Source organism: Notothenia rossii (genome assembly GCF_949606895.1).
Source record: "Notothenia rossii genome assembly, chromosome: 1".
NCBI lineage: Eukaryota > Metazoa > Chordata > Actinopteri > Perciformes > Nototheniidae > Notothenia > Notothenia rossii.
The window spans coordinates 86811148-86839107 of record NC_136912.1 but is presented as its reverse complement, the minus strand read 5'-3'; the positions used below and the strand labels follow the sequence as shown (position 1 = coordinate 86839107).

The window sequence follows — 27960 nt, the reverse complement described above, 5'->3', positions numbered from 1 at the left end:
GGTCTACAATGCTTTTAAGTTGTCCATTCTTGTTCCTCTCGTTCCAGGGCTGCGTGCTGAGCAGCCTGACATGATAATGAGGGAGTGTGTGTTCAGAAGATGGAACAGAGGTGAATGCCACTAAATAAATGGACACATGAAAGCTTGATAGCCGGATGGTGTTTTATGTGTCCTCAGATTAAATGAAAACTGTGGCAACAAAGTCCCATTTTTTCGGGGAGAGATGATAAACATGAATTCCCCTTGAACACAAAAAGCAGGTTAAACGTAAAAATCAAACCATATTTATTTTCAAAACAATCACTACAAATGTCAAATAAACATATTTGTTTTATTTTTCCTGCATTGTATTGTTGTTTTTGTTTCTATTAGAGGCATTCGGCAAACATCAGAATACTGATCATTTGGTTCTTCATGCTGATATTTATCCACATACATTTTTTAAAGGACTAATTCCACTGAAGCTCTCTCGAACTTGGAGACCTCCACCAGTAAATCGTGCACAGTTTGTCATGATGTTTTTGTTAAATGTCTTTACGGTGAACCACTGAACCTGTGTCTTGTCAAAGAGATTCATTAGATAATGAATTGCCTATACTTTAGGCTGGTAGTCTCTGGTTTGCACTTTCAAATCTAAATCGTGGAAATAAGACGACCCCTTGTGGACAGTAACTGCAAATCCATTCAAACCAAAGTTCTGGGTATATTTTTTCATTTGCAGAACAAAACTATAACACACATAAATCCAGTGCACAAAAATCCAGTGCAAAGTAATTTTACAGATAAAATAAAAACAAACATACCTCAATAATACAAAAAAAATGAAAACATTTCTATGACTCATTCAATATATATTTGTAAATATTACAGTAAAGCTCAATAATATTAACTATAGGCAGTAACTAAATATAGCCCTTCAGCGATCTTTACTTACTTTAATTAAATTAGACCCAATATAGATATATAGAAACACATGATGTCTTTGGCTGCTGCAGCATTTGATTGTAATGCATAGGGACACTATTTAAACACTTTGGTCTTTAGTTGAAGTAGACTGCCATTATTCCATTGATGGGGTGAAGTTATAGTATAAAACTAGAATTATTTGGAGGAAAATACAACTAAAACTTAGCTTATTCACATTTACAGTCTCAACATAGACCATTTTTAAACTCAAGGAAAACATAATTTAAGTCCCTGAGAGACACCCAGAGTAAGGATAGGTTTATATTTGAAGCAATACCTGCATGTGATTTCTGTCTTCAGATCTCTGCAGCCGCCAATTGGTCAAATTGTAGACTGCAGTTCAAATAGACAGTTTTTGCTCTCGTTTCTTATATTAGAATATCAATAAAAGGGGAATTTCTAACATCCATACTGGAGGGACAATTTCATAAACAATTTTAGTGTGCGAATGGGATTGTAAGAATTGTTTGAAACATACTTATTGTCATCATCCCTTAAAATGTCCCTGTGTATTTAAAAAGGAGGTCAAGGCTGAAGTAATGGGTGAACAGTTTTTCTGTCGGGTGACCATGTCAGTGATTTTGGGTTAAAAGCGCAAACATTAAAGCTTATACAAGAGGGGCATAAGGTGTAAAGATATATTTTACACAGACTAAGCTCTTTCTTCTGGCTACTGTGATGAATCATTTCTCTAATGCGTTTGCCTGAAATAATTACATGAAGGCAGTGCTGTGTAATTTTACAGCTAATTTCCAATTCTCACACCCAGCTTCAGTCAAACACAGTTTTGGAGTAAACTCAGCTGGTCCCGCTGAACCTAACTTCAACAAAGTCACAGAAAACCAAAAAAAATAATATATTTTTGATTCACACTAGCTCCACACAGAAAACTAAAACTAACCAAACCAAAATCAAAATGTCTGTATGCATCTGTCTCCTCGTGGCATCAATCAAGTGACGCAGAAAAAAAGATTCTCTATCGGCCCGGAGAGACCAGCTCTGAGTGAGGAGACAAAGAGAAGCGGTCCTCTCTGGGATGAAGGGGACACATCGACATCGACCCCACCTCGCTACCTTCTGGGTTATATCTGTGTGTGTGTGTGTGTGTGTGTGTGTGTGTGTGTGTGTGTGTGTGTGTGTGTGTGTGTGTGTGTGTGTGTGTGTGTGTGTGTGTGTGTGTGTGTGTGTGTGTGTGTGTGTGTGTGTGTGTGTGTGTGTGTGGACAGGATGTGATGGAAGATAGCTGATTGGATGGGAGATGGTGTTAGACAGCAGAGAGCTATCTCTGCCACCCATCACTTATCTCTAATTGCCTGAGCGGCTGCCCTCCTTCCTCTCCATCTTGTGGGTATCCGGCTTTGAGAAACTCTTTCGTCTCATTGGCCGGGCGGGCTTCTTGAGGGGTTTGGCGAACTGAATCGGGGTTGCTGATTGGAGAGTGCTGCCTGAGGTGGTGCAGAGGAGGGGAGGTGGGTGAGGACATGTGCTCCGGAGAGCTACGCTCCAACTTGATGCTGAGGTTGAGGGAGGGCTGATGTGGAGAGGTGGAGGGGCAAGACTGAGAGGGGAAGGAGCACCCCCCACTGGACATCCTGGAAACAACAAGACACAACAAATGTCAGAGTTGAAACATCGATTCTGCAATTGTATCAGATGACAATTGATTGCATTTTAATTTTTATTTCCTATTTACCTCCCTATATTTTTTTCATTAATTTATTTTGATTATGTTGTTTTTTTCATATGTTTTTCACTTTTTTGTTTATTTTTTTCTTACTGGTGGCCATATTGTTTACCATTGTGTGGTCACAGCAGAACGCATTTTTTTACGATAACTTAGTTACTACATACTGTATGGTTGCCTTGGGCTGATTGACATCATATTGAGATGTGTATATTAAATGTGATGTTTGTGTAATTTTGCACAAGAATGATGATCTGATTGGTCAAAAGATTGGACAGAAAACAAGTAAATAAAAAATCTTTTTTATCAGAGCAAAAAGGACAGTGTGCCGATTCAACCTCCTGCCATATTCTATCCTCAGAGTCAAAGAGGTACCATATCATGCATTAATATCCTCACCCTGGGTTTATATGGGGCTCCTGAGGCGACTGCCAGGGGTTCACTGATCCTCGCTGCAGACTGACGGAGTGATAAAAACCAGGTTGGCTGTACTCTGAAAAAAGAGGTAGGAATTAAAAGAGGATGAAAAGGAGGACACAGGTATGGATTATAATAAACCAAGATCAGTGAATGACAGGATAGTATATTTTCACTATAAGAAAATGTTTCAACGTTTAAAGAAATACAGGTTTGTAGAGAGTCAGAAAAGAAGATTGACACGCAGGTTGTCTTAGATTGGCATAAATACTGGAACATGGGGAATTCGGTAGCTTAGAATGTGCATAACCTGGTAATTATTATATATATATTTTTCAATGAAATAATTTGTTTAATCAATTCGATCTGCGGTTATGCGCAGGGACATTTATTTTATTTGGACGAATGTAGTAACTCCTGGTTGGTGAAATCACTGTGAAGTTTGGTGTCAACAAGTGGAGATTTGAAGAGCTCACAGCAGCCGATAAAGAATAGTCCTGCACAAAACTCCTGGTAAAACCACAACTTTTGGTAAACCCACAACTTTTATGTTTTGTATATGTGCTGGTAGGCAGATTTTGTATCTTTTGGTGAGATCCAGGCTAGCTGATTCCCCTGTTTACAGTGTTTATGCTAAGCTAAGCTACAGAGTTGCTGGCTGTAGCTTGACCTTTAACAGACACATATGAGGGTATATCAATCCTCTCATCTAACTCTAACCAATTAAAGCAACCACCATAGAATAGATGATTCACAGAAGACGTACCAGAGACCCCCGGAGAAGGGAGGCCATACCCTCCCAAACTGTGACCCAGCAGGCCTGCCTTGCCCATGGTTACCATGGAGCTGCCGCTGTGCAGGCCCTGGTACAAGACGCCCCTCTGACCAACAGGGAAAGAGAAGAGTCAAACCAAAAATCTCAAGTTTCTGGGGAGAGGGACAGCATGACACATTTACTGTAAGTGCAGGCTGGATAGTGACAGCTTCTTACAGAAGAGTTGTGGTTTGCTCTCGTGGCCCCCAGCCCCACGTTAGCAGCATCCCCCCGCAGGTTGTCACTGCCCAGGTTCACAGGAGGAGGGCTCTTCATGTCCAGAGCTCGATTCAGGTTACCATGGGAGAACACGGAGTAGCCGATACCTACACGGCGAAAGAAAGGAGCAGGAAGTGAAAAGAGATGTGATCTTGTTTCACTCACAGAAGAATAATTTATTCTCTGTTATACATTCTTCCCCCCCCGCTCTGTTCCTGTCACCAAAAGTGTGATAAAAATGAACTTCTTCTTTTAGTTTGAGCTTAAAATTGGTATCTGATCTTTTATAAGACTAAGGCTTATGTTAACGTTTGAATATATTATTAATGCATTGATGACTTGACAGAATCCATTTCTAAGCAATCGCAGAAATCAGTGTCATTTATTAAAATAAACAGAAATAATACATCTTAAAACACAAAGGCTGTTAATGATCGGTGTCTAATGTGAATCACGGTGTTAGCTATGAGTGTTAGTATTAAAAGAGGCTGTAATGACTGGCAGGTGTGAAACGTTCTGTACAGAAACTAAAGAACTGGATGCAGCCGCTGGTGTAGGGCCAGTTTCATAAAACAGACCAACTGCACGTGTGGCATAGTGTGCATACACACACTCAAACACGCACACACACACTTCCTGTCTGATCCCAGCCAGCTGTGCAGTGTTTGACAGCTCACATAAGAATTGCACAGCAAGCTTTGAACAAAATTTTAAATCAATGACCATGCTTTCTACTTTTTTGGTGGAAATGATAATATGTTAAACATTTTATTATTAAGTTAGATATTGACAATTTGAAAATCAATGGCTGTGAACTGCGATTTTTTTATATAGAAAACATTTTTTCCTTTCATTTGAGAGTTTTATTTGAATAACATCGATTATTTTTTCCCACATTTTTCACATCATTTAAATGTAATTTTGTAATTAAACTCTTTAATCAGTCACAAAGAAGTAAGATTGTGGAATTGTAAATGAGTATAATTGCATTAAACATTTGGTTGTCCTTCAAATCTTCAACCTTGTTATTAAAATCATTCTGTAATGTTACATAGCACTCTGCTCACCTGAGTGTGGAGACATGAATGCAGTGTGTGCGTGCGGCACAGCAGGACTGGCAGCGCCCGGTCTGCAGCCCAGAGATTTAAAGCCAGAGGGTCTGTGGGACGCCATGCCGGATCCAGAGGAGTTAGGAAAGCCGTTCTCACAGCCTGCAGACACCAGAAACTGGGCCTCCGGGGAGAGGAGCGACGGAGCCTGGAGAATAACAACCATGTATAAAAACAGCAAAATAATTAAGATCAAAAACCTGTCCAAGAATTAGGAAAAGTGTCAATATCTTATTGTATCTTTGGACATTTTACCTTTTTTTTAAAAATTAAAATTATAACAATTCACTTCAACCACAGATCACCTCAACATGCATTTATGTGTGTGTGTGTGTGTGTGTGTGTGTGTGTGTGTGTGTGTGTGTGTGTGTGTGTGTGTGTGTGTGTGTGTGTGTGTGTGTGTGTGTGTGTGTGTGTGTGTGTGTGTGTGTGTGTGTGTGTGTGTGTGTGTGTGTGTGTGTGTGTGTGTGTGGTGAATGTGCAATAGCAGAAGTGTGTGTGGACTGACATAGAAGCGTTGGCGAGCCACAGAGAGATCCATGCCCTCGCTGAGAGGATATCTGTCTGCAGCCACCTGCATGCTCTCCTCACTCTCCAGTTCTGAGGCTTCCAGACCGAGGCCTTTCCTGCGCAGAGTCTGAAACAGAAGAGAAAGTGCATGTGGAAAATGACCCACAATGTCACCAGGAAGGCTTAGAAAGGCATCATATAAAGGATTTTTGTATGAATTTGAAACCTGAATGTAATGTTAAAGCTCCCTGCTCTGAACCAATGTATTATTTTGTATTGAATCATGCTTCTCCGTCATCTCCTTTAATAGCAGCGTGAACAGTACCTCCAGTATGTCCGTGTTGGTGCGACTCTCGTGCGGCTCGCTGTACTCCGTGTACTTGAGAAGCACTTTGTCCATGTCTGTGCTGGCGTACTGGAACAGACGGTTGGTGCTGTTGAAGATGATCAGGGCGATCTCACAGTCACACAGCACACTCAGCTCGTACGCCTTCTTCATCAGACCAAATTTACGCTTGGTGAAAGTCACCTAAAAAAAACACACAGTGGTTGGGGTCATATTCCCTTTAACTTCAGCCAATTACTAAACATTAAGAGGAAGATGTCAAATGTAGGTTGTTAAATCAATCAAGTCAAATTGTCTAAATAATTTAGTACGCACGTGCTTAAATATGTCTGCAGGAATGAATAATAAATAGAGCCAGATTGGGTTGTAGCAGAATGGACAAATGAAATCATAATAATAATATTTTTGTACAACTTGGATTCGCTGCCAGATAATAAGTGTTGTAAGATTTAAAAATGTGATCTTGATCTTGTATAAAAATAATATTTCTTAATTATAGTAGAAACAGCATGTTTGCTTTTTTAAATGGAAAAGATCCAAACTGATTGCTAGCAAATACTGAAGGTGTTGACAAGTGGGTATATTTATAGTGCCTAAAATCACAAGTTTGTCCATGAAGGGTTTACAATCTGTACAGCATACAGCAACTGTATATCATCAGAGCCTTAATACAGATAAGAAAAAAGTCCTCCTCAATAAACTATCCATATCACCAAAAGACATTCAGTCCTGAAGATCAGATAAACATATTGTATTTGCCAGTACTCTGGGCAATATTTAATAAAATATTCTCCTTGTCTACACTGATTCATTGTGTGTGTTCGATATATACTAATGAACATGTGAACAGGCCACGTCTATGATATGATATTTTCTGTCACATCGCGACATTACCTCAGTCTGTGGTGACTCGTACACAGTCTGCAACTTCAGACGCTGACATTGACATTTCACACAGCATATATAATCTCCCTTATCAGATTAATCTTCCATTAAACCGATACAAAAAGAACTTCCTCTAATGTACAGTCGACTCTGTCTTTACACTTATTTAATAAGCTTTACACTTATTTTCAACTTCCATTTTACTCTGTTAAAGTGCTCGGTTTAGTTTGTATAGTGTTAAAGAGCATAAGGGACATTACTGACATTTTAGCATTGAGCAAAATGTCACTGTCACTGTAAGACTTTTCAGATTTTTGGAAATGTACAGGAAATGTTCAATTCTAATTCTTCACTTAATGTTGCATCAATGTGCAAGTTAGAGCATGCATGCTGCAAAAATTGTAAAAAAAAATGTTACATCATCCCATCTGATTGGTCCAGCTCCTGCACCCTCTTTGCACCATTAGGAACTAATTCATTTAATCAAGGGTCATAGGAACATTTGCTACATACAAAAAACAGGACATAATGCAACAGAACAAAAACAGAAGAAGTGCATTCCTGAATTGCTATTATTTTTAAATGTGCAAGAATGTATTTACAGCTGTCCGAACACGCCTTGAAATTACCCGCTAAAAATATTACTGTCGCAGGCAAACTTTGTACATACGTCGTACATATATATAGAAAATCTTATGATAAATGAAATAATGCCCACCTGTCTATTTCTCTGGTCCAGAATACGAGAAATTTGTATTTTCTTTCTTCCCATTTTTTCTGCCTTTCTGCTGCACACTTTGACACCTGTAAAATAAAACATGACAATGTTAGAGTAGCAGAAATAAATATGTTATTATTCATCCGTAATTAACATCAACAAATACATCTGATTTCAAACACAACATAAAAAAATCCAATATGTTAAAAGGATTTCTTGAGGTTAACATTTGAACGCAATGGCAATTGAACTAACTGTTTATTCTTCTGCATGTATGCATCTACATTTTGAATATACAATACGCCATAATACATGTCATAACATTCTTGTGAGAAAGTGGCATTCATTTGTTTTAAGCGACTCAAGTCCCTTTCCCCGTGGTAAGGGCAGGGTGTTTATTTATACCACCATGAGGCGATGCGGTCTAAAGTTAGAGCGGCCCTTGCCGGGCCAGCAGTCCACACAGTCTGACACCCCCGCAGTCTGGGTTACCCCTGGGCCAGCAGCACGACTCCACTGCACCGCACAGCCCCAAGAGACAGGGTTAAAAATACAGTCCACAGCTCCTTTTAAAGGTTCAGCGGGCAATAGCTAAAACCAAACAGTAAAAGGAAAACGGTGTGTTTTTGAATGATGGCTGAAGCTAGAAACCACCCACTCCTCTCTCATGCATGGTCAGAAAAAAACAAGCAGAAGGCAAAGACATGGATGGATTGTGGTTGGCTTAAGAATGTCCAACGCACAACCGCTGTTTTTTCCTTCTTTTTTTTGGGTCTAAAAACCCCTGTCCCTGCCCCTGTAGGACCGTATAGAGCTGGACTCTATAGAGAAATGTAAACTCAGCCTTTAGTTTTCTCTAACATTTTTGCATTATGGGAGACAGCCATAAAACATTGATGCTAAATCATAAACACTAAAGTTAAATGAATATTTGAATAAGCTGTCTGGATTACTTGTGCACGCTACTGTTAGTAATACGACTACGCTAAGTGGTGGTCTGACTCCTCTGACCTGACAGTGCTTCTCCAAAGCCCAGAGCAGTTTTCACTGGTTTTCCCCCTAATACTGAACATGTATTGGACTTTTCTATATTTAGTCCCCTGTCCCTCCTGATGGTGCCTGAGCGGATATGGCTCCTGTGTTCCCACGACCCCTCAAGTGCCCGCTGTCCCTCAATGTAAGCTTGCCACACAGGCATCTGGGGCATTTTCGAGAGGAATCCACCTCTTTGCCCTAATTATTACCTTATAAAGTCCTGCATTATCCACTGTGCTGAATTTGCAGCAGAGACCAGACACACCTCAACACTGACAGCAGCAGATAAACCCATCATTGGCGCTGTCTGGACGGTAAAACAAGGCATGCAGAGGACAAATGGCTCAATGAAAGGACCACAAAAACCAGTATTGGTTGGACTTACTGACACTTTCAGCCACACTAAAAAAAAATTAAAGTCACACAAGGTCTGTCTCTCAGACATGAGACCATTTATCCTCATATCAAGGCCTGCTTATGGTGAGAAGAGAGGGAAGTGGGACATGTGTTCTAAACAGGGCAGAAAGATCTTTATCTCAGGGGTTTTGCAGAAAGTTCCTCTCCTACATCCAAACGACCACGATCACAGCCCCGTTAAAACACATGACTAGCTGTATAAATATAGCTACACCTCCAGCCAAACGTTGTGGAGTTAGCTATAGAACTGTATGTGGTTTAGTAGGTTTGTCGAAGGCCTAAAGTTCGAGACAGGCAGGAAAAGGACTGGCTGAGCCTCACACATCAGCTAATTCTGGAGGATTTCCAACAGCACAACTGTCGTTTGAGGTCTGTGAATGCACCAAACACACCTTCTGTCCGTGACCTTTATCTCTAAGGTCAACACCTGATCGTGTCATCCCTGAAAACATTTGGAAAGTGAAAGAAGTATCAGATTTTTCTTTTCTAAAACATGTCAGCTAGTGCTATGATAAGACATGGATGTAAAACAGAATCGCTTTGTGTCCTGTAATTGTGCAATAATTGCACAAATGAACACTTGCCCCTGGGCCTCAGGCCTCTATAGGGATAGATAAGACCTTTGTCAGACGCCTTCCCAGAGGCGAGAGATGGAAAAAACTGAGCTCAGACACACAGCAGCACACAGTCGCCCTGCAGCTTCACACCCTGGGAGCTTCTGACTGATCACCGGGGAACTCACTGGGACAACAACGCACATAAAAAGAAAATTAAACGCTTGTGCATCAAAATACATGATCACTTTAATAGGTTTAATCAGATCACGTTAATGCATTGCACTGGTGGGTTTTCTTGCTGCAGTGAACTGTACGCATGAATGAGAAGGGAAATAAGTCGGGCATTTAGAGTATTGGGGGTTCTGCTTCAACGGTTTTCTTTCCATGAGTCATTTAGGGCATGATGGTTTGATAATGTTTCAAAAACATGCTAAACACGTGTACGCAGATGAACCAAAGAAGCTAATGGCTTATGATAGAAAAGCAGATTCCTATAAGGGCCAATCACATTTTGTCCATCACAAAGGAATATTCGGAGTTTAGTTGTTGCAGTGTAAAAAAGTAAAAAACAGCAACAATAAAAAATGTAGTTAACACTATAAGTGTGTTTGTGAACCGCTGTGGTCCTGCTGCTGCTGTGAAATATTTGTTTCATATGTGTATTGATCAAACAATGAAAGCAATCAAAGCAGAAGCAGTTTGACTGCTGCGCTACAGCGATATAATGAACTCTGCAGCAGCAACATTTGTGTGTATGACACATAACCGAGCCTTGTTTCTTCTGCTTAAGTCGTTTTAGTCATGCCTGTGTTAGTCACATCACAGTCCCGTGTTAAACTTGTAAAATGTGAAACCAGGACCAAAACTGGAACCTAATTTCACATGAAACAATACAGAATTCCTTCTAAACTCATGTCAGAAAAGCCAATTACCAAAGGTTGTGACAAATCAAAACTGACACATACTATAACAATAATAAGCCAATAGTGTAACTCTTCTTTTACTACTGAGTGTTTTGTTCAAAGCTAAGGAATATCATTTTTTATTAAAGCATAAATATATAATGATAAGTAAATAACGGGTGTTTCTATGTGTGTCATCTTCAGGGTCAGACAGTTAATGCACTCATTGGGTCTTTGCTGAGTAATGGTGAGGAAATATTTGTCTAATTTTACCAGCAGATAATTGAATTGCCTTGATATGACCAGAATAGCAATAGTACCAAGCAGAACATTGGATCTTTCTATGAATAGAAAGAAAAAAAATGTTTTCATGACTTTTAAAAGTTGTTCCACTGAAGATGAACCACACCTTAAAGGGAACTGACAGAAGGAAATGTAACGTCTGCTCATTTGAGTGAAACACAGACAGACAATAAAGGAAATTCAAAAAGTGATATTTTGAATGATATCACACTCAAAACATAACAATAATCCATGTATATTTTGAAGTGATCAGTGAAGTGATTGGAAAGGCAACAGGTTGAAGGGATAAGAAAGATGGAAGAGCCTTGGGATGTCTCTATTAACAAATAATTCAGTATGCAAGGCAGGCTTTTTCACGCTCAAAATAAAAACTGTAAAAATACATAGCATAAAAAATGATACTGGATGATTAGGCCTGATAAATTGCTGACGTCATTCAAAATAGACCGTTTAAGAATAGCCTGTCTGTCTCCGAGTTGCCAAGCATCCCTGTCTAATATAGCCTCATCTATACGCTGCTTTCAAATACACAGCAACAGGTAACTTTACTCATATATTGCATAAATATGTGCACACTGGAAGATTTAATAACAGAAATCCTAAAAAACTAAACGCACAAGCTTTAATAAAGAAGCAGAAAAACATCTCTTCTCACCTGCTATCGATCTCCTCTTGTTCACCTCGGAGATTCCCCCACTGGCTCGAGACAAAACAAAAAGGAAAAGTCAAAAATAAAATAAAATGTCTTACTGAAGTGTTTTCTTGTGTTGTGGTCTTGCGCTGATGCAGAGATAAAATCACCTGGTGCAGTAGTAGCGGATGGTTCAGCTGCTCTCCAACAGCTGGCTGCTGCAGCCCGCCTCTCGCTGTCATCTCTCCCCGCCTCCTCCGCCCGCCATTGGACACTCCTCCGCCCCCCTGCTCCTCCAGAAGCACCAGCCCTCACTGCAGGCTGACAGCGAGTTCACAGCAGAAGTTACACCTACTGTAAATACACACACTCCGGGTTTTATAATGCTGTGGATAAGATCCGCGTTGCAGAGCAGAGTAAACATTTGGTAAGATTGTGTCCCGATTAGCCTCTTTAAACAAAAAAAGGTTTAGAGAATAATAATGTAATCACTGGATGGTGAAGAGGTGACCACAAATATAAAAAGATATCTATGGCTATTTTGTTAGCATCTTTGGTCACTTTTAGCATCAATTTATGAACACACAGCTATATTCACATTTGTGCAGTTTTGCGAATATGTACACATTTAATTGTATTGTATTTTATTGTCATTGATGCATCCTTGCTTTTAACACTTTTTTTATTTATTTGTGTCTATTTTTATTATTGCATTGAGAGATGAAAAATAAATTATATTAATGTATTTATTGTCATCATACTATACGTTTGTATGATGAAAATATATATATTCTGATTCTGATTCTGAAAGTGGGCCCCAGTTGAAAGTAGCCTACTGTTGTATTGTGATAAGTGATTTTCTATGCCTTTGTTATATACTGTTTAAAGGAAAGGTGTAAAAATGTCTGCAAAATCACATAGGCCTACAGTAAAACAAATTGTAAAGACATGCAAATGTAAATGTACAATTTTAAATACCACTGGCTGACAGGAACAGAAGCTCCCTCTTTGACTGTCAGAGGCTCCATGACCGCATTTTGGAAACCACTATTGACATAGTTGATTTCCTTATAAAGCTTCAAAACGTCTTCAATAAAATCAATCCTTAAACATTATTCAGGATTGGGGGGAAGCTCTTTTTCCTAATTTCCTAATTCAACAACGGTTTCTAAATTCAAGAGGACATTTTGTGTCTTTTAGGTGTTGGTGATTAAAGAATGGCCTATAGAATGAGACATAGTGTTTAGTGTCTGCAGATGAAAGTGAAAGGACTCAGGTTGAGGCTACGATCCTTGCCATGCTTGCTGTCATGTGAATGATGTGAAAAGACAGAAAATTAATGTAATTTTTATGCAACATGACCTTTTTTCTCGTTTACTCCCCTGATTTATGACCTCTTAATTTAACAATCGGAAAGTCCCAGTTAAGTTCGATAATCAAAGCAGTTGATTGGCAACAGATTGTTCCAAAACACTTTCTGAATGGGAAGATTTAAGTTGGAGCACATTAATCAGAATCATAACCAGGTTTATGGTAGGTATACACGTACGAGGAATTTAACACAGGTAGAGGATTAGACAAATATTAAAAATAATTACAAATATATAGTAAAATATAACAGTAAAATATAATTGCAATGGAATGAAATAGAGGAATAACATATGGAATAAAAGTCAGCTGTAATACAAAATAATGTTTATTGTGTGCATTAATGTAATGCATAGAATCTAGATCAATGGATCATAATGATATATATTTTAAATGCAGAAAAAACATGTGTCCGTCAAAGTAAGCTATATCAGAGTGGCCTTCTGGCATAATAGACCTTCTACGAGGGAGGAACGTTCACATATATTGTCAAACAGTCACTCCAATAAAATGTCCTCAGGCAATTCACCAAATCCCTACAGATTATGTAGGTGACGTGTGTTTAGTCTCTCAGTTTCATCGGGTAAATAAACTGAACACAAATAAAGCTGTAAGCTGAAACTAATTATGTGATTTAGCCACCTCTGAACATACACTACTGGATGAGACTATAATTCACTACAACACCACCCCAAGTTACAGCCCCAAAACAACCAAAAGTTAATTCAACGACTCTGATGTCTCGGCATACACTTAACATGAGCTTCAAAGGGGGGGAGCATAAGAGGCAAGGCTGCAATATTACAATGCACTATATCGTACAGGTTTGACTATTGTGTTTATACTTAACACAGTGCCTAACGACCGAACACAACTGTTGTACAGGCTACCACATTTCTGTTTGAGTGGTTTGTGCCCTAACTGATGCATAGTCCACCTTGCTTTTATTATGTGTTTATTAGCTTTTCCTTTGTATGAATAAAGAAATGCAGTGGGGTCACAGTGTAAAGTCAAAAAAGGAGGAATAAAAAGCCCACCAAAGCTGAGACAGTTACACGCCAAGACATTATTGGAAAACAGACACACTGTCAGCTTAATAGATATATTAATAACTGCATCACTGCATGAGCTGCATTATTGACTATTTGTGGGATGCGACACAATGTGCTCCTAAAAATAATATAGCAACAAATGTGCTAATACAGATCATCTGTTTAAGTGTGGATAACAGCTCTCTCACACGCACAGGGAAAAAACACAGAGACACATGTAGAGCTATAACGTACGCGCAAACACACACACTTTCCCAAGAGGCTGCCTAAACTGAGCATCATGATGCAATACTTAGCAACATCCCCGCAGACTGCTGCAGCCTTTACCTCCAGGATTCACCTGCGTGGGCCCCATCAATCCAACAGGGAATAGTGCCAACCCACATCTGTAAATACAGCAATAATTACCCGCAGTTTAGGGGAAATTATACCTTTCCTCAGTGTGCTGTTTACGCATGTATCTTCGTACATTTACTCTAAACAAGTGAGAGCTCCATCAAGCTGAAGGAAGGAATAACAACCAGTTACTTAAAATTAATAATACATACAAAAGCCCTTAAGCAGAGATGTGGAAAGGTGCCTTTGAGAACTTTCCGTGTCAAGTCCATTTTTTTTTTCATTTTCCTGAAACTTCTCACTTCTGCTTTCGACAAGATCAGCCACGGTCCTTTTAGAGCATGTGGTGAGGCTGTCGAATTCAGAAATAGCCTCCATGGTCAGTGTACATGTGTGAGAGCAATTGTTCACATTGTGTACCTTTATAGCTACAGTCTTATCTACATCTCAACAGAATAATGGCTACACCTTTACTACCCCCCCCCCCCCCGCTCCTCCACCAAACCCCAAACTTTAACAGAACAATAAGGCCTCTGTAACACAGGTCACAGACTTTAAGGTGTTTGCGGTCCAGCAGTGGTATGTGAAATGAAAATGGAGTTAATTTTAAATATCAATTCTATGAATTCAGGCTGGACAAGTAACTTTCACAAGGTTGCAATGTGCAAATAAAAGCAAAGGTGGCAGCTGATTTTTGTAAAATAAGTGGATGCAAGGGGAAAAAAGTGCATCCCCATGATAAATTGTGCTTGTTTCCGTGGCAACTGTTGAAAAGATAATTAGATTCAGAGAGTCCGAGGAGCTGCAGGGGTAATAAAAGGGGCATTCTGCAATGATGAGGGTCTGCTAAGGTGGCCCCTGCTGCTTCAAATTCCTCAAGAGTTAGCTGAAATGCACACCTTCCACGGTATCATCTTGCAGAGGAAAAACGTAAGGACTATTGGGACTTGGAGTCACATTTGATTTAGCTTTTTATGAAGTTAAGGTCAATTATTTGAGTGTTTGTATGAGCAGGCAATTAATTGGCCCTGTTGAAATGAGCTAATACATATTTTAATCACTTGGAGGTGACATCACATCATAAGAAGTAGGTTGATCTATTAGCCCAGGAAATAAATGTACTATTGATATTTTATACATGTGTATTATGATCTGTTTTAATTGTTAGTGTGAAAGGCACTAGGAAATGTTTTAATGTTGTTGTTATGTGTGTACCTGCAGGGATTGATGGAAATTAACTTTTGGCTATAATCTGGCATCTCTTCTTTTTGTCTTTTTGAGATCATTGTATTTTATGCACGGCCCTTGTTTAATAAATATATAATAATAAACATGTAGTCTAAGTTTTCAGGTCTGTTTTTCATTTGGAGTATGCCCTAAAAGTTAAAGCTTTAAGTATGCATTTCTCCACTTCTCACATTATAAAAAGGCACTTTAATTTGGTAAAAGTGTGTAGGGGGGACTGCACTGTTTAAATGCCCTTTGTTCTGTCACGGTGATTTTACTTTGGTCAGTGAGCTCTCCCTTTCCCAGCAGCGCGTCAACACATTGTTTCCGAGGATCCAAGAGAAAAAGTCCATTGTTGTTGCGAAGTTTCTAATCTGGGGATTTAAAGCACATCACATGCTCAGACTGAGCAGCGGGGCGCTCTAACACAACAGCAAACTACTGCAAAAATCCATGCTGCAGAGGGAACCATTCATCCCGAAAGGACCGAGAAATACTTTTTATTCGCACTGAAATGCCAGCGCACTTTTGGGGAGTTTAGGACGCCGGAGAAGTGTATTTAAAGTAGTCCGAAACTTTATTCTCTGGAAAAAGCGCCTGCATTTGAGGATAAAAGATGACGCTCCAGTACGGCCAGCGGTCCCTCATAGTTCTTTCTCTACTGGGGATTTTATCGGCCATCATGTCTGTTTTATCGGTCATTTTGATTTTCCAGCTTCAGTCTCAACAGGCGGCAGTGACGGAGTCTCCCCCGTCCGCCTCCTGGTTGATCCCTGCTCCTATCTGGGCCGTCCTGCTGCCGGTGTCCACGGTGCTCTCCGCCCTGTCCCTCACCCTCCATCTGAGCTCGGTGGTGGTGTGTCTCCTCCACAGCTACTTTTCAACAGAGGTCTGCAGAGGAGAGCAGGACACGGAGAGGTATTTTAGCCATATAACACACCTCCTCTACCACAAAAAACCTGCTGAAGGCCCTGTCAGCAGCTTCACTCACTTGTTGTCCTGGTGATTATCCAAATGGTTCAGAAACAGATAGTTCCGGTCAGTTCTGAAAAGCACCTGTGACCGCTTTTCAGCTAACTGCAATATTAATACACACCGAAAAAAGTGACATTTATAGAATATCTGTGCACGTTTTTAGAAGAAATAACACAACTTGTATTTCTGTCACAAATACAAGTTGAATTTATAAGCAACTAACTCACCATTGCTCAATTCAGTTGGCTTGGTATTATAATTAGCTTTAGTGGGTAATGATAGCAAACATAGTGGTGTATTGGTCAACCAGGCTAGCTTCATTTTAGCATCAATAGTATCAGTAGTTGTTAATGGAGGCCACAGTGGTGTTTAACAAATGTCAATTCATTTAACTTTAAGTACAATGAATGACCATGAAAATATGAACTCCCTGTGTTATGTAATCTGCTCAAATACAAAGACCCTATAATAACTCATATGGTTACACTTAGATTTCTAAATTGACACTATGCTAAAGAGATATTCATTCAACTGTACTCATTTTGTAAGGTTGTTGTTCATGGTGTATATGGTCGACCATACATATTTAAATGAAAGGCTACGTTTAGTAAAACGTTTAAACATAAGGTATAGCAAATCAAGGGTAAACAGAGTCCAGCATTAAATAAGAAACAATAATTCAATAGATGCATTAATCAAAAACATAATGCTTTAAGAAAGGTAACAATGATTAAAATGATAAAAGAAGCTTTTATTTCATCATACGTCTACTATTTGCTGTTATTTTATGTAGTGTTTACAACACTGCTTAAACAAACATTTAATCTCTTTTGTATGAGTGTATTTCTCTGCCAACACTTTTCTTTAATTAATCTCCGTAAAACCCAGCAGATTCTAGTTGACTACATTAAGTTTCATTAAAAGAAACACAGTTTCAGAAGTATAAAGGGCCTTCCTTATGTGTCAGAGTGCAGAGGCCTGTGCTACAATGTTGTTGGCCGACCCCCACCTCTCAAACCCTCTGAGTCCCGTCTAAACAATGGCCTTCCTCTCATTATGCACCCAGCACACGGCTTCTGGCTGGCCCTTTCCCACGTCGCTTTATAAACCCAACATAACCCAGGACCTCCCTAACAACAGAGGGGACATTCCCAGAAAATGTGAATAATAATGAGCTTGTATAGCAACCAACCTAGATAATCAATAATCAAATGTTATAGGACTTTTATATACATATATTTTAGGGGAGAAATAAAAAAAAGAGGAGAGAAGTTGGATGGTTTTGCACAAAATGCATTGAATTGTGTTAAAATAAAAGAGTTTAAAAAGGAAAATGTTGCTATAAATGGTCTTCATTTACGAGCTGATGATAAACATTGAACTTTTTTGTTTAAACAGAGCAGACTGGTTCCTTTTGGATAGCAGAGGTGTGCGACACGTGGCTATCGGACTCTTCTGCCTGGGGGTTTCTGTCTACTTGGCAGGTAACAATAAAAAGAGTGAAAAACAAGAGGTTATTGTAGTTGTTTATTTTAAGGTTCCTTTTAAAAACATGGCAGTTTATATATTTAATCCTTAAATAAAGTTTAGCTTGTAGCAGATTTTCCTTGTGTAAGTGAGTTTAGCTTTTATAAATTTGCATGCATGGGATATCCTAGTTTTTTGCAACAAATTCACAAAGACTAAAAAAGTAGTGACCAAAACATTGGCTGTGCTATGGGTTTTCAACAGCAGGGGCAGAACCATCACGGCTGCTTTCTTCTCTGGTTTGTCCACCGAGTCCACGAGAACAATGCATTCTTTGAGCAGCGTCCATGACTTAAGTGTTTTTAATGCTGAATCTGGCAGCGCTGTGGTGCCCTGTTCCACTGAGCGACTTGTACTGGGGGGGGTCACTGGAGGCAGCCACTCCATTGTGATGAGGAGGTGTCGGTCTTCTGACCCCACTTTCAGCCTCAATCAAAAGGTAGTGGAGCAAGAGACTGTAGATGCAACACACCCAACTCAGGAAGTCACGTCACATCCCAGAGTTGTGCTTCTCTCCCCCTTCCTTTAGCATGCCTGAGTCCATAGTCCTTTTCCTGGAGATAAACATAGAACAACTCTAAGAATAGCTAAACTTTATATGACATTTCAACAACATTCAATACATTTTCTTAAGCATCAAATTGCTGTGAAGTGGAGAAAGTAATGTGAAAATGAAGCCAAATTAAAGAAACTAGCAGCAGACCCAGATGCAGCTTAACATTTATTTTGTTTTAAATGATTTCACTCACAGATCAACATTGTTTGTGGTTATTAAATGTATCTGTTTTAAATAAATTCTCTATTTGTCTTCCATTTCAGCTATGTCCATCTTTATGCTCCTCATATTTCAAGTGGAGACAGGCATTGCGAGTGCTTGCGTTCTCTCATCGGGGATCCTAATCCTGCTGGTCGTTGTGATCCACTCTCTGGTGAAAGCTTCTCAGAGTGCCAAACACTATCACAGCGACCACCTCGGCACCCTCTACCAGAACGACCACAGAAGCAGCATTGCACCCGTCTCCCGACCCTGCGAGCTTAAAATTGGTGTGGATAAACCGAGGATGCAACGCAGTCAGTCTCACCTCCAGCATCAGATCGCCTACCCTCAATGTGGCAACCCAAGGCAGCAACAGTACCAGCAGGAGCATCAGTACTCCCCTGCTGGGGGCTCCCAGGGCCACGCTAGTGATAAAGACGGCTACAGCAGCAGTAGCAATTGTCCCCGAATGCACAGGACCCTGTCTACTGAGTCAGGTCTACTTCAGGCCCAGGCTAAACCCTGGAATGGGGTCAACAATGAGATGAGGAGTGTCCTTGCACGCAAGTCAGGGATCACCGCAAAAGACTCTACTCTTGTTTGAAACAAAGGAAGCTGAGCTTGTGGTTAAAGACACTGATGACCTTTAAGCATCAAAAGGGGACTGCTAGCAAGAGTGTGAGTAACCCCTCGATTCCACCGGGTCCGGCTGCGCCGCGGTTTTGGTCCGGCCTCCTCCAGCGTCATACCCTACCGGTCGCGTTTCAGAAGCATTTCAGAAGCGGAGCGTCTTGCCTGCCGGCTCGCAGTTTTTGTTGATTTGGGCATATTTCCTGGACAGGCTACTTTGTACAGACAAAGTTAGTAATAATTGTAATATCCCAGTTATAAACGACATGAATCAAAGATGTGTTGCTGTATTTTAGTGGTAAAATCATCATAATTATTCTATATATATAATTTACACAGTGCCTGTAAACCGGAGGAGAACGCTGGCATTTCTCCTCCTACTTGAAAGACTACGGAGGGATAGGGTCTGCAAATTAGTTTATTTGGGGGATGGGCCGGATGCTGTCACCGGTCCACTTCTTGCCCGCCGCCTTTGCAAACGCCTTGCGTCGAAAAATAGACTTGCATCCTATTTTGAGCGGAGCCCAGCGGCGAGACGCTTCTGGGATGCTTGTGAGCCGTAACACGGCGCGTCTGGTGGAATAGCACCCATTGACTAGAGTGGCCGCGATCCTTGCGGACGCCGCGGCGCAGCCGTAACGCGACGCAGACGGACCCGGTGGAATCTAGGGGTTAGATCTGTCAGTTTGTACCATTTGACGCTCAGAATGCTGATCCTGAACATATCGGACTCAGGTGGTAAAAACACATAACATGTTCATTTTTATCAACTGATTTCTCCTGTTCCGATTTTTAAGTATTTTTAACTTCACAAAAACTTTTTGAGCACACATTTTGTACAATGTGTAGTGATTTATGTGAATGAGCTTGATTTAAATCTCATCATTTTTGCCCAAATATCAATCTGGCAAATGTATATCTTTCATTGTAATAATGTGAATACTTTATTCCACTGTATATGGTGGCCTTTGCCAAATATTTGTGCAGAGATGTTTCGTAATGCTCTGTTCAAAATTGTTTCATATCAACTATAAATTAAATGAATTAAGAGAAAAAGTGAGTGCTTGACACCCAAAATGAGATTAAAATATTGTGCACAAAAAAAACTTGTTGACTTTAAATGTTATTTAAATGCACATTTTAATCATTTCTAAAAAAAAAGAAGGAAAGAAAAGAAAAGATGTAATATCATCCTGAATGTGATTACATCAAGTCTGGGGAAAATACTGACCTTGGACACCTCAGTCCAGAGATCATGAGGTAGTGGGCGGGGCATGTGGAGGGACATCATGTAAGCTGCATGCAGGTGTCAATGGGAAACAAAAAAACAAATAAAACAGAAAACAAAAATGAAAAAATGATGTTCCCATTAACTACAAAATAGTTCAGAACAGACCTGATGATTATTTTGCAGTTATTGGGAAATTAAATGGCAAGAACTGAACCAAAGTTGTATTAGCTGATGTTCCAAAAATTCTAACTGTCATTATTATAGGATTATACAAAACAAAGGTAAACAAGAATTTGCATGAACAAAAAAAAGGTGTGTTGTGGAGCAAAGACTGAATCAAAAGGGGATAGAACTCAAGAGTCACTTGTCAATTGTGTTAAAGATATAGGGAAATATGAAAGTACAGTGACTGACAAGAGTATCTTTGACACTTTTAAAAAGGTGTGGATGCTACAGCCAAAAAAGTTCTAAAATAATTATTATCTGACAATAACTATGTCAATGCCTATTTTTAGTCTGGAAAGATGAACATGTTTAACTGTTCCTTGTCCAAATGATTGAAGAAGTAAGCCTTGGTTTGTACCCCTACACTTCAGACATCAATGTATCTCAGTCGTCATGTTCACTGCTGCCTCCTACCTGCGTCCTTGAGAGTTGCTAATCTGTTCCTTCATGTTGATGGCCTGACGAAGGAGGCCGTCAATGTTTTTGAAATACAAGCTGCTGTTCGTCATGCTCTTTACAGCACTGCAAAAACATAGAGATCAATAAAAGTGTTAACAGTCAAGACAAGAAGTCTGCGAATATGTAGGTCTATGCTTCACCTCACCTGCATGCATACTCTACACTGTAAATAGCTCCTTGACTCTGCTCCTCCCAGCTCTGCATGTCAGTCTGTGTGAAACATGATAACAAAATACCAGCATCAAATATACAGGAAAAATATATAAGACTAGTTGGTACTGTCCAAATGGACAAAATCCCTGATGGCACAAATCCAGGACTGGAGAGCCGAGTTCCCTACATCCAACTGATGCATTGTTTAGGAAGGTAGGCAATGAATTATAGTAGTACAGGTGGGAGGAAGTGCTCAATTTTTGGGGAGATTTTTGGTTTGACTTAGGCAATATGTGTGTAACATACAAAAACTACTCCCAACCAACAGGCAGAATTCAATGTTACCACAGTGTTAAATGTCTGATTTAAATAACAATGGTCTTTAATGAAATAGCAGACATACAGATAATGTCATAAGAGAACCGACGGAACACATTAGGGGACTGTGCTGTTTGCTGTGTTTCATAAGTCCATATGAAATAATAATAATAATAATAATAATAATAATAATAATAACATTTACATTTTTTGTTTCTTGATATAACAATATTTCTTCTTCCTAAATATATTTGAACACGAGAATTCTTTTTAAAATATATTTGTGTTGACTTTAACTTTAATGTGGTAGCTGTGAAACATGTATTTTGCTTTCTCCAACAGCATAACAAAGCAGGTTGTTTACCTTGTGTTGCACCAGCTCGGGCAGGGACCTTCTGACGTGCTCCTGCAGTCTGTACAGAGCCACTGACGGCTCGTTAGCTAGCACGTACATGCTCTCCGTGAATTTATCACTAACTGCAGAGTCCAAAAAATATAGACAAAAGCAGAGAATTCGGGACATAGGTTAGAAAAAGAGGAAAACATTCAACAGCACGGGACATGGACAAATAGGCGATGTACAACACTTGCATAGCATTAGCTCAACAGCTAATTTGAGCTAACAACTGCTGGCTTAGTTACAGCGTTTACAAGGTAACAATAATGTAGGTTTATTTAATTAATATTTACCTCGTCTCACTTTCAGTTGCATCTCCTGGTCCTCCATAATGCACGTAGTTAGACACAACAAAATGCAGATGTATGTCAGCTGATTCTCGCCTCTTCCGTATTTTTGTTGTCATGTGTCTCACGACAATCTTCCGGACAGAAACATCGATCATCAAAAGTCAGTTCTTCCTTCAAATAGCACAAACGGCAGGGATACGGAACACGATAAGATTCAAACCTTAATTCATTGTAAACTACGATTGTATAACTAGTTAATCAACTGAGCGAAAATATATATATCTCGGTACACTTCAATGGTCAGAAAGACCCATCGTGCGACTGGAGATTATTCACTTTCAGTTTTCACAAAAGGAAGTTAGCGCGCATTAGACTGAGCCTCGATGTGGTGAGTGGACGGGGACATTTGCTTTACAAAGTGATTCTTGCTAGTTTTTCTTGTCTTGAGAGCAGTGCAAAATGTTTGGGTAGTTCATGATTTGTTTTTATTGCAGTGATCATGGAGGGCAAAGGTGATGAAGAGGTTGCAGATGGCCAACATATTCGGTCACCAAACGCTAATGTCTCTCCTCCCGAGTCAACAGATGAGAGGTCCAATGGTATGTGTGTGTATTTGTATCTTTTAGTTTAGGTTTCTTATCTGTGGTGACTTTCTTGATACATTTCTGTATAGCATCTGTCCCCTGACGTTTGTAGTCTTAAAATAACGAATAGCAGTGACACAGACATGACTGTAGTTGATCTGCTTGGGCCAGTGTCTCCAGAAATCATGGATGTGGATGAAGAGTCCATACATCCCACCACTCTGACTAACAAGCAGCGTGGGAATGAGGTTACAGTCCGCCCTGCAACATTGGACTGTAAGTAGGATGCTTGTTGGGCAAAGTGCTTATACAATTTGTTGGAATCATGGTATTTGTATTGTCTTAAGCAGATTAAGTTATTCATATTTTATTCCCCTCAGCTCTGTCTATACATCAGTTGGCAGCTCAAGGCGAGGTTTCACAGGTGGCTGCACACCTGAGTAAAGGTGAGGAATCTGGCTGTCACTAAGCAGTTATAAATCATGTTTATTTTTGCCTGCCAGTAAGTTGTACAAAGATTCCCACTGATCGGCAGTGACTGGTTTTTATTTTGCAGACAGTTCACTGCTAAGTCAACAGGATGAACGGGGCTTCACGCCTCTTATGTGGGCAGCAGCGTTTGGAGAGAAAGCTGTGGTGGATTTCCTATTGGAAAAGGTTAGAAGTAAGCGACTGCTGTCCATAAAGACGTGCACATATTATTAAGACCAAATGCATCATTTTACCTTGTGTTTTGGGGAATTTTTGTTCTAGGGTGCAGACCCCAAAATCATTGCGAGGGAGCGAGAGAGCACCCTGACCCTGGCCAGCTCCGGGGGTTACGTGGACATTGTGGAGTCTCTTCTCAGACATGGAGTAGACATTGACACATTTGACTGGGTACATCATCACTTTCTTTATGTCTGGCATTTCATCACAAGTCCACAAGATGTATGTCTTATGGAAAGCAACACACATGATGGATACAACATATTTAAAGGAAAATATAACTAGAATGGGATAGTTTATCTTTTTAATGAATTCTTGTTTTTTTTTTAACAGAATGGGGGAACTCCTCTACTTTATGCTGTGCGAGGGAACCACATCAAATGTGTAGAGTCACTCCTAGGTACATTGCATGTTTATTATGTAGAGCCATGATTGTGGAAACGTCTGTTTGAATGCTTAATAATTGCCCTGACTCTCTTTTTAAGCCAAAGGCGCAGACATGACCATCGAGTCTGACTCTGGGTACAGTCCAATGGCCTTAGCTGTTGCCCTTGGACACACAAAGAGTATGTATTGTATTTTATCTAACAAATATTTTATTTTTTAAAGGTTTACGTTTTTTAAAGGTTACCGTAAAAAATGTTTTATTTTGTTTTCTAGTTCAGAAAGTGTTGGAGGACCATATTCTGAAGCTGTACACACCACCTACATGACAAGAATAAAAAAACGGTCGGACGCTGTTTATATCAGATCTACTAACAGCTCTTCAGAGACATTACCATCATGTAAACTACATTTGCTATTTTATACCTATTGTTTATTCCACTTGTATGCATTACAATGTTCATCTACTATGTACAAACAAGGACTAGATGCTATGTTTTGCAGTAGATTTTATTTTTGTTTGGCTGAAGCACAGCAATGAACAAGTTTTAATAAAAACATATTTTTATACTGTGTTCCACTGGTCTGAGGCTTCAATTCAAAGGCACAATATAAGTAGAAAAAAAAAACACCATTACAATATATTAGGAGAACAAAATACCCATTAAATCTGCAATTAAAGCTCAGATTCAGAGTCAGTGCCAAGCCTTATGTGTTTGAGTAATGAAGAGCGAGATGGCTTGACAGTTCCCAGAAATAGTCCATACCAAAAAAGGCCACTTTCACATCAGTTCATGAGGTGGCAGAACAGATGACATGTTTCCCAAGTGCCTCCACACCATGCTGGACTTTACTCAGGAGCCCCCTCCTCTCTCACGAGAGGCCTTCAAAAAATGGTCATGAGGTTTTCCCCCCCAGGATGTCTAAGGAATAAACAATAATCCTCCCAAAAAAGTCAGCACTATTCTCAAACATTATTTTTACTTTGTCCACAGCAGGGGCCTCCTGTATGGGAAAGATGTGGGTGTGGAGTTAAGAAAAAGACAAGCATAGTGAAAGGCATAGCCAGGAAAATATTGTCTGATACTTATTATGAACCACGTAGAACAGTAAAAGAAAACACTGTAAGAGTGACAGATACAGCCAAGCTGCTGTAACTGAATGGCTGAATGAATGTTTGAATGAATTAAATTCCAATTGAACTGAAATATCTTTCTGATACATGTTATATTTGTGGGAAACATCCTCATGTGTCATTATTATAATTAATGCAATGAATTATGTTTTGTACAAAATGTAGGTTAACTATATCTAAAACATTTAGCATGGAATATTTCAAGAAACTACAGGGCTACTGTCTAATGCTGCACAGTTACTGAAGGATATCTGGAGAGAGTTGTCATCCTCTGGATACAAATCGCAGATCTGGGTAAAGGCTCCATCTTTCGGGCAACCTGTTGTAAGAAAAAGTGGAAAATATTGTACCTTATCTTGTTACACCTTAGATCAGGGGTCGGCAACCCGCGGCTCTTTAAGCCCTCTGCTCTGGCTCCCTTGAGCTTAGACAAAAAATAAGAAGGAAATAAAATAAAAATATTTGTAGGACTATTTATATTTTGTTGCACGGTTGAAAATGTTTCGTATCTTGTATTTTGACACATAGATAAAAAACAAAACGGTTTTAATTAGGTCAATTACAAATATGTGTCATATCCTGCTACGGTCTTGCACCAGTGCCTTTTCTTGCAGGCGAATAACCTGACCCTCGGCTCGATGAGCGAACTATGGATAAATCAAAGAAAATAAAAGTATCGGAGGAACACAGACGGTTTCATTCTGCGTGGTTAGAGTTATATGCTTTCACAGCAAACGATGCTGGATTACCGGTATATTTGATATGGAGAGAAGTTGTCAAAGGTGCTGCAGCCTTTACGTATTGGAGGAAAAACACGGAAGAGGAAGACAGCTGACGATCTTCAGTCATAATTCAATCAGTTAACTCTTTTTAGGGTGCAGCTATAAGTTTTTATTTATTTCAAAGTGGGCCCATTTTAATTATATTAATTTTCTTCAAATTGGCAGACGACTCCCCAAGTGCTGTGTTAATTTATTTTAAAGTAGGCCTGTATATTTTTTTTTATTCTCCTTACAATAATTATTTGTTTATTATTAGAGGTAAACCGTTTTCTATAATGTAATAAATAATAAATGCAAAGAAACTGTAGTTTTTGTCTATGATGTAACAATATATACAACTTTATAAGCAATCAAGCTATCAAATATGTTTTGCGGCTCCAGACAAAACATTTTTGTGGAAAAGGGGGGAAAATGGCTCTTTCGGTCAAAAAGGTTGCAGACCCCTGCCTTAGATCTTGTCTGTAAAATGAAACACGTGAGAACGCTTAAGCAAGTATGGATAAGTAAACAATGTGTGACCAGGCTTAAAGTTAGAATATTTTATCTCTGAGTTTTACCGTGTAGTCTGCATGTCTTGGCTGAGAAGCCTCCCTGGAACTGGACCTTTAACTCTGACACTTTGACAGATTGAGGGAACTCCAGAGACACCCACTGACATTCACCCTGTCAAAGAGAAGATGCGAATGACTCTCTCAGACATGTACAGTAGAACAATCACTTTCTGTGAGAAGTCTTAAAGAATATTTGTTTATTATTATTTGGTTTTTGATATGAATTGTTAGTAGTTTTGAATACCTAGTGTTATTGCTTACACTGGAAAACCCACCAAACAGATGTGACTTTGTTCCTTTTTGTATAGCCTAAACCAGTTTGCCCAACACAAATTAAGAGAGGCCAGGGGGATATTCAGGACTTAGCAAGGACCACTTTTTATACTACTACTACGACTACGACTACGACTACTACTACTACTACTACTACTACTACTACTACAGTAGTCTCCTACAATGAATGCAATGCAGGAAAAGGAGGTAAAGTAAAAAAAACTAAAGAAAACATTATTTTTTTCTTAAAGTTTTTACAACTCTTCGGATTTGACAGCTATAATATAAGAATATAAAGTATACATATATATATATATATATATATATATATACAGTAAAGTATATGCAATAAGTATTGTTCATGCTACTGGGACAAATATGCAGATGTACCTGGTCTGAGTTCCAGCACGTCTCTTCGTTGCAGTCAAACATGTATTTCTTTCCATACTGCTTCACATCTCTGTTTAAAACTGTACTCACCCTGAAATGACAACAACACTAGCCAACAGGAGGGTGACATACAGCAGTACATGTGGCATGATCTACGATGGTTGATTTAGCGTGGTACTGATTTAGGTTAATGAGAGACAGCCTTACATATAAGTCCATTGGTTATCTTTAAAGCAATAAACACGATTCATTTACAGTTGTAATTTACCTGCTTTGAGTTTCGCTGCAAATCAATGAAGATGCCATGTTGAATTTTAAAATCACAAACGTAAAGCGATGTTTGTTTGTTTTTGCGACAGTGACGTTAATCGGTAGCTTTTCCTTTTCCCGCCACAAGGTGGCAGTCACGTTTCGTCCATGAATGCTCAAACTTTGAATGGCATTTCTGCTTCTCTGCTGCTGACCTAAATGAAGGTAAGACATTTTCTTGATTTATGACCTTTTCACCGTTTACGAAAGACAGAGCTTGGGAATAAAGAAATAAACTCCAGCGTATCCAGAGTATCGCAGACAGAGTACTTAGCAAAAACAAAATGTTTGGACTCATGGGTCCTATTTGAACTTCTCTTCACTGGCTCCCATCAAAATCAAATCTATAAATGGCTTATCTCTACTTTGTTAAAATGCTCAGTGAA

General features: G+C 39.4%; 5 protein-coding genes and 1 long non-coding RNA gene across 11 annotated transcripts in view; 3 read left to right on the top strand and 3 right to left on the bottom strand.

Moving 5' to 3' along the window:
* Nucleotides 1–268: 268 nt before the first annotated feature.
* mef2b (myocyte enhancer factor 2b) lies at nt 269–11751 on the bottom strand. Of its 2 annotated transcripts, XM_079642379.1 has the most exons (10): nt 11684–11751; nt 11538–11578; nt 7669–7754; nt 6045–6248; nt 5718–5846; nt 5168–5357; nt 4059–4207; nt 3834–3948; nt 3050–3143; nt 269–2558 (listed from the first exon to the last, which is right to left on the bottom strand). In XM_079642379.1, the coding sequence occupies exons 3-10, from the start codon at nt 7720–7722 to the stop codon at nt 2246–2248; spliced, it is 1248 nt and encodes a 415-aa protein (XP_079498505.1). In that variant the 5' UTR covers nt 7723–7754; nt 11538–11578; nt 11684–11751; the 3' UTR covers nt 269–2245. The 2 variants fall into 2 exon arrangements, with proteins under 2 accessions (XP_079498505.1, XP_079498504.1); XM_079642378.1 differs by lacking the exon at nt 11684–11751 and having other exon boundaries at nt 11538–11677.
* Nucleotides 11752–14744: 2993 nt separating this feature from the next.
* On the top strand, nt 14745–20610 carry tmem221 (transmembrane protein 221). 2 transcript variants are annotated; one of them, XM_079647023.1, is made up of 4 exons: nt 14745–15199; nt 16212–16414; nt 17870–17955; nt 18818–20610. In XM_079647023.1, exons 1-4 carry the CDS (start codon nt 15161–15163, stop codon nt 19357–19359), a joined length of 870 nt encoding a protein of 289 aa, XP_079503149.1. In that variant the 5' UTR covers nt 14745–15160; the 3' UTR covers nt 19360–20610. The 2 variants fall into 2 exon arrangements, with proteins under 2 accessions (XP_079503149.1, XP_079503148.1); XM_079647022.1 differs by lacking the exon at nt 14745–15199 and having other exon boundaries at nt 15588–16414.
* borcs8 (BLOC-1 related complex subunit 8) lies at nt 17984–22638 on the bottom strand. 2 transcript variants are annotated; one of them, XM_079647076.1, is made up of 6 exons: nt 22462–22638; nt 22136–22248; nt 21446–21510; nt 21256–21363; nt 20617–20681; nt 17984–18552 (listed from the first exon to the last, which is right to left on the bottom strand). In XM_079647076.1, exons 1-5 carry the CDS (start codon nt 22496–22498, stop codon nt 20639–20641), a joined length of 366 nt encoding a protein of 121 aa, XP_079503202.1. In that variant the 5' UTR covers nt 22499–22638; the 3' UTR covers nt 17984–18552; nt 20617–20638. The 2 variants fall into 2 exon arrangements, with proteins under 2 accessions (XP_079503202.1, XP_079503201.1); XM_079647075.1 differs by lacking the exon at nt 20617–20681 and having other exon boundaries at nt 22462–22601.
* A 67-nt stretch (nt 22639–22705) lies between these two features.
* On the top strand, nt 22706–24709 carry rfxank (regulatory factor X-associated ankyrin-containing protein). The gene is made up of 9 exons (XM_079647048.1): nt 22706–22846; nt 22953–23057; nt 23214–23318; nt 23423–23488; nt 23599–23699; nt 23796–23921; nt 24084–24150; nt 24236–24316; nt 24411–24709. The coding sequence occupies exons 2-9, from the start codon at nt 22958–22960 to the stop codon at nt 24461–24463; spliced, it is 699 nt and encodes a 232-aa protein (XP_079503174.1). The 5' UTR covers nt 22706–22846; nt 22953–22957; the 3' UTR covers nt 24464–24709.
* On the bottom strand, nt 24627–27646 carry nr2c2ap (nuclear receptor 2C2-associated protein). Its single transcript, XM_079647056.1, has 5 exons — nt 27534–27646; nt 27266–27356; nt 26609–26714; nt 25521–25588; nt 24627–25154 (listed from the first exon to the last, which is right to left on the bottom strand). The coding sequence occupies exons 1-5, from the start codon at nt 27569–27571 to the stop codon at nt 25032–25034; spliced, it is 426 nt and encodes a 141-aa protein (XP_079503182.1). The 5' UTR covers nt 27572–27646; the 3' UTR covers nt 24627–25031.
* Nucleotides 27647–27662: 16 nt separating this feature from the next.
* LOC307017413 overlaps nt 27663–27960 on the top strand; it is a 36250-nt gene continuing 35952 nt past the window's right edge. For 2 of the 3 annotated variants that reach the window (XR_013802178.1, XR_013802179.1), the window contains exon 1: nt 27663–27739. This is a non-coding gene — a long non-coding RNA (uncharacterized lncRNA). The remainder of the gene's footprint in view (nt 27740–27960) is intronic. The other variant, XR_013802180.1, reaches the window with a different exon arrangement.

Excerpts from the sequence above, each read along its gene's own strand:
- mef2b (XM_079642379.1), bottom strand. The coding sequence starts at position 7,722 with ATGGGAAGAAAGAAAATACAAATTTCTCGTATTCTGGACCAGAGAAAT. Across the intron at positions 3,949-4,058 it reads GAGCAAACCACAACTCTTCT|AGGGGCGTCTTGTACCAGGG; the intron begins GTAAGAAGCTGT and ends CCTGTTGGTCAG. Across the intron at positions 3,144-3,833 it reads CCCTTCTCCGGGGGTCTCTG|AGTACAGCCAACCTGGTTTT; the intron begins GTACGTCTTCTG and ends CTCTTTTTTCAG.
- tmem221 (XM_079647022.1), top strand. The coding sequence starts at position 16,113 with ATGACGCTCCAGTACGGCCAGCGGTCCCTCATAGTTCTTTCTCTACTG. Across the intron at positions 16,415-17,869 it reads GGAGAGCAGGACACGGAGAG|AGCAGACTGGTTCCTTTTGG; the intron begins GTATTTTAGCCA and ends TTGTTTAAACAG. Across the intron at positions 17,956-18,817 it reads GGTTTCTGTCTACTTGGCAG|CTATGTCCATCTTTATGCTC; the intron begins GTAACAATAAAA and ends CTTCCATTTCAG.
- borcs8 (XM_079647075.1), bottom strand. The coding sequence starts at position 22,498 with ATGGAGGACCAGGAGATGCAACTGAAAGTGAGACGAG. Across the intron at positions 22,249-22,461 it reads GCAACTGAAAGTGAGACGAG|TTAGTGATAAATTCACGGAG; the intron begins GTAAATATTAAT and ends TGGACTCTGCAG. Across the intron at positions 21,511-22,135 it reads CCGAGCTGGTGCAACACAAG|ACTGACATGCAGAGCTGGGA; the intron begins GTAAACAACCTG and ends TGTTTCACACAG.
- rfxank (XM_079647048.1), top strand. The coding sequence starts at position 22,958 with ATGGAGGGCAAAGGTGATGAAGAGGTTGCAGATGGCCAACATATTCGG. Across the intron at positions 23,319-23,422 it reads CCGCCCTGCAACATTGGACT|CTCTGTCTATACATCAGTTG; the intron begins GTAAGTAGGATG and ends TATTCCCCTCAG. Across the intron at positions 23,489-23,598 it reads GGCTGCACACCTGAGTAAAG|ACAGTTCACTGCTAAGTCAA; the intron begins GTGAGGAATCTG and ends TTTATTTTGCAG.
- nr2c2ap (XM_079647056.1), bottom strand. The coding sequence starts at position 27,571 with ATGGCATCTTCATTGATTTGCAGCGAAACTCAAAGCAG. Across the intron at positions 27,357-27,533 it reads TGCAGCGAAACTCAAAGCAG|GGTGAGTACAGTTTTAAACA; the intron begins GTAAATTACAAC and ends TTGTCATTTCAG. Across the intron at positions 25,155-25,520 it reads AGGATGACAACTCTCTCCAG|ATCTTTCCCATACAGGAGGC; the intron begins ATATCCTTCAGT and ends CTCCACACCCAC.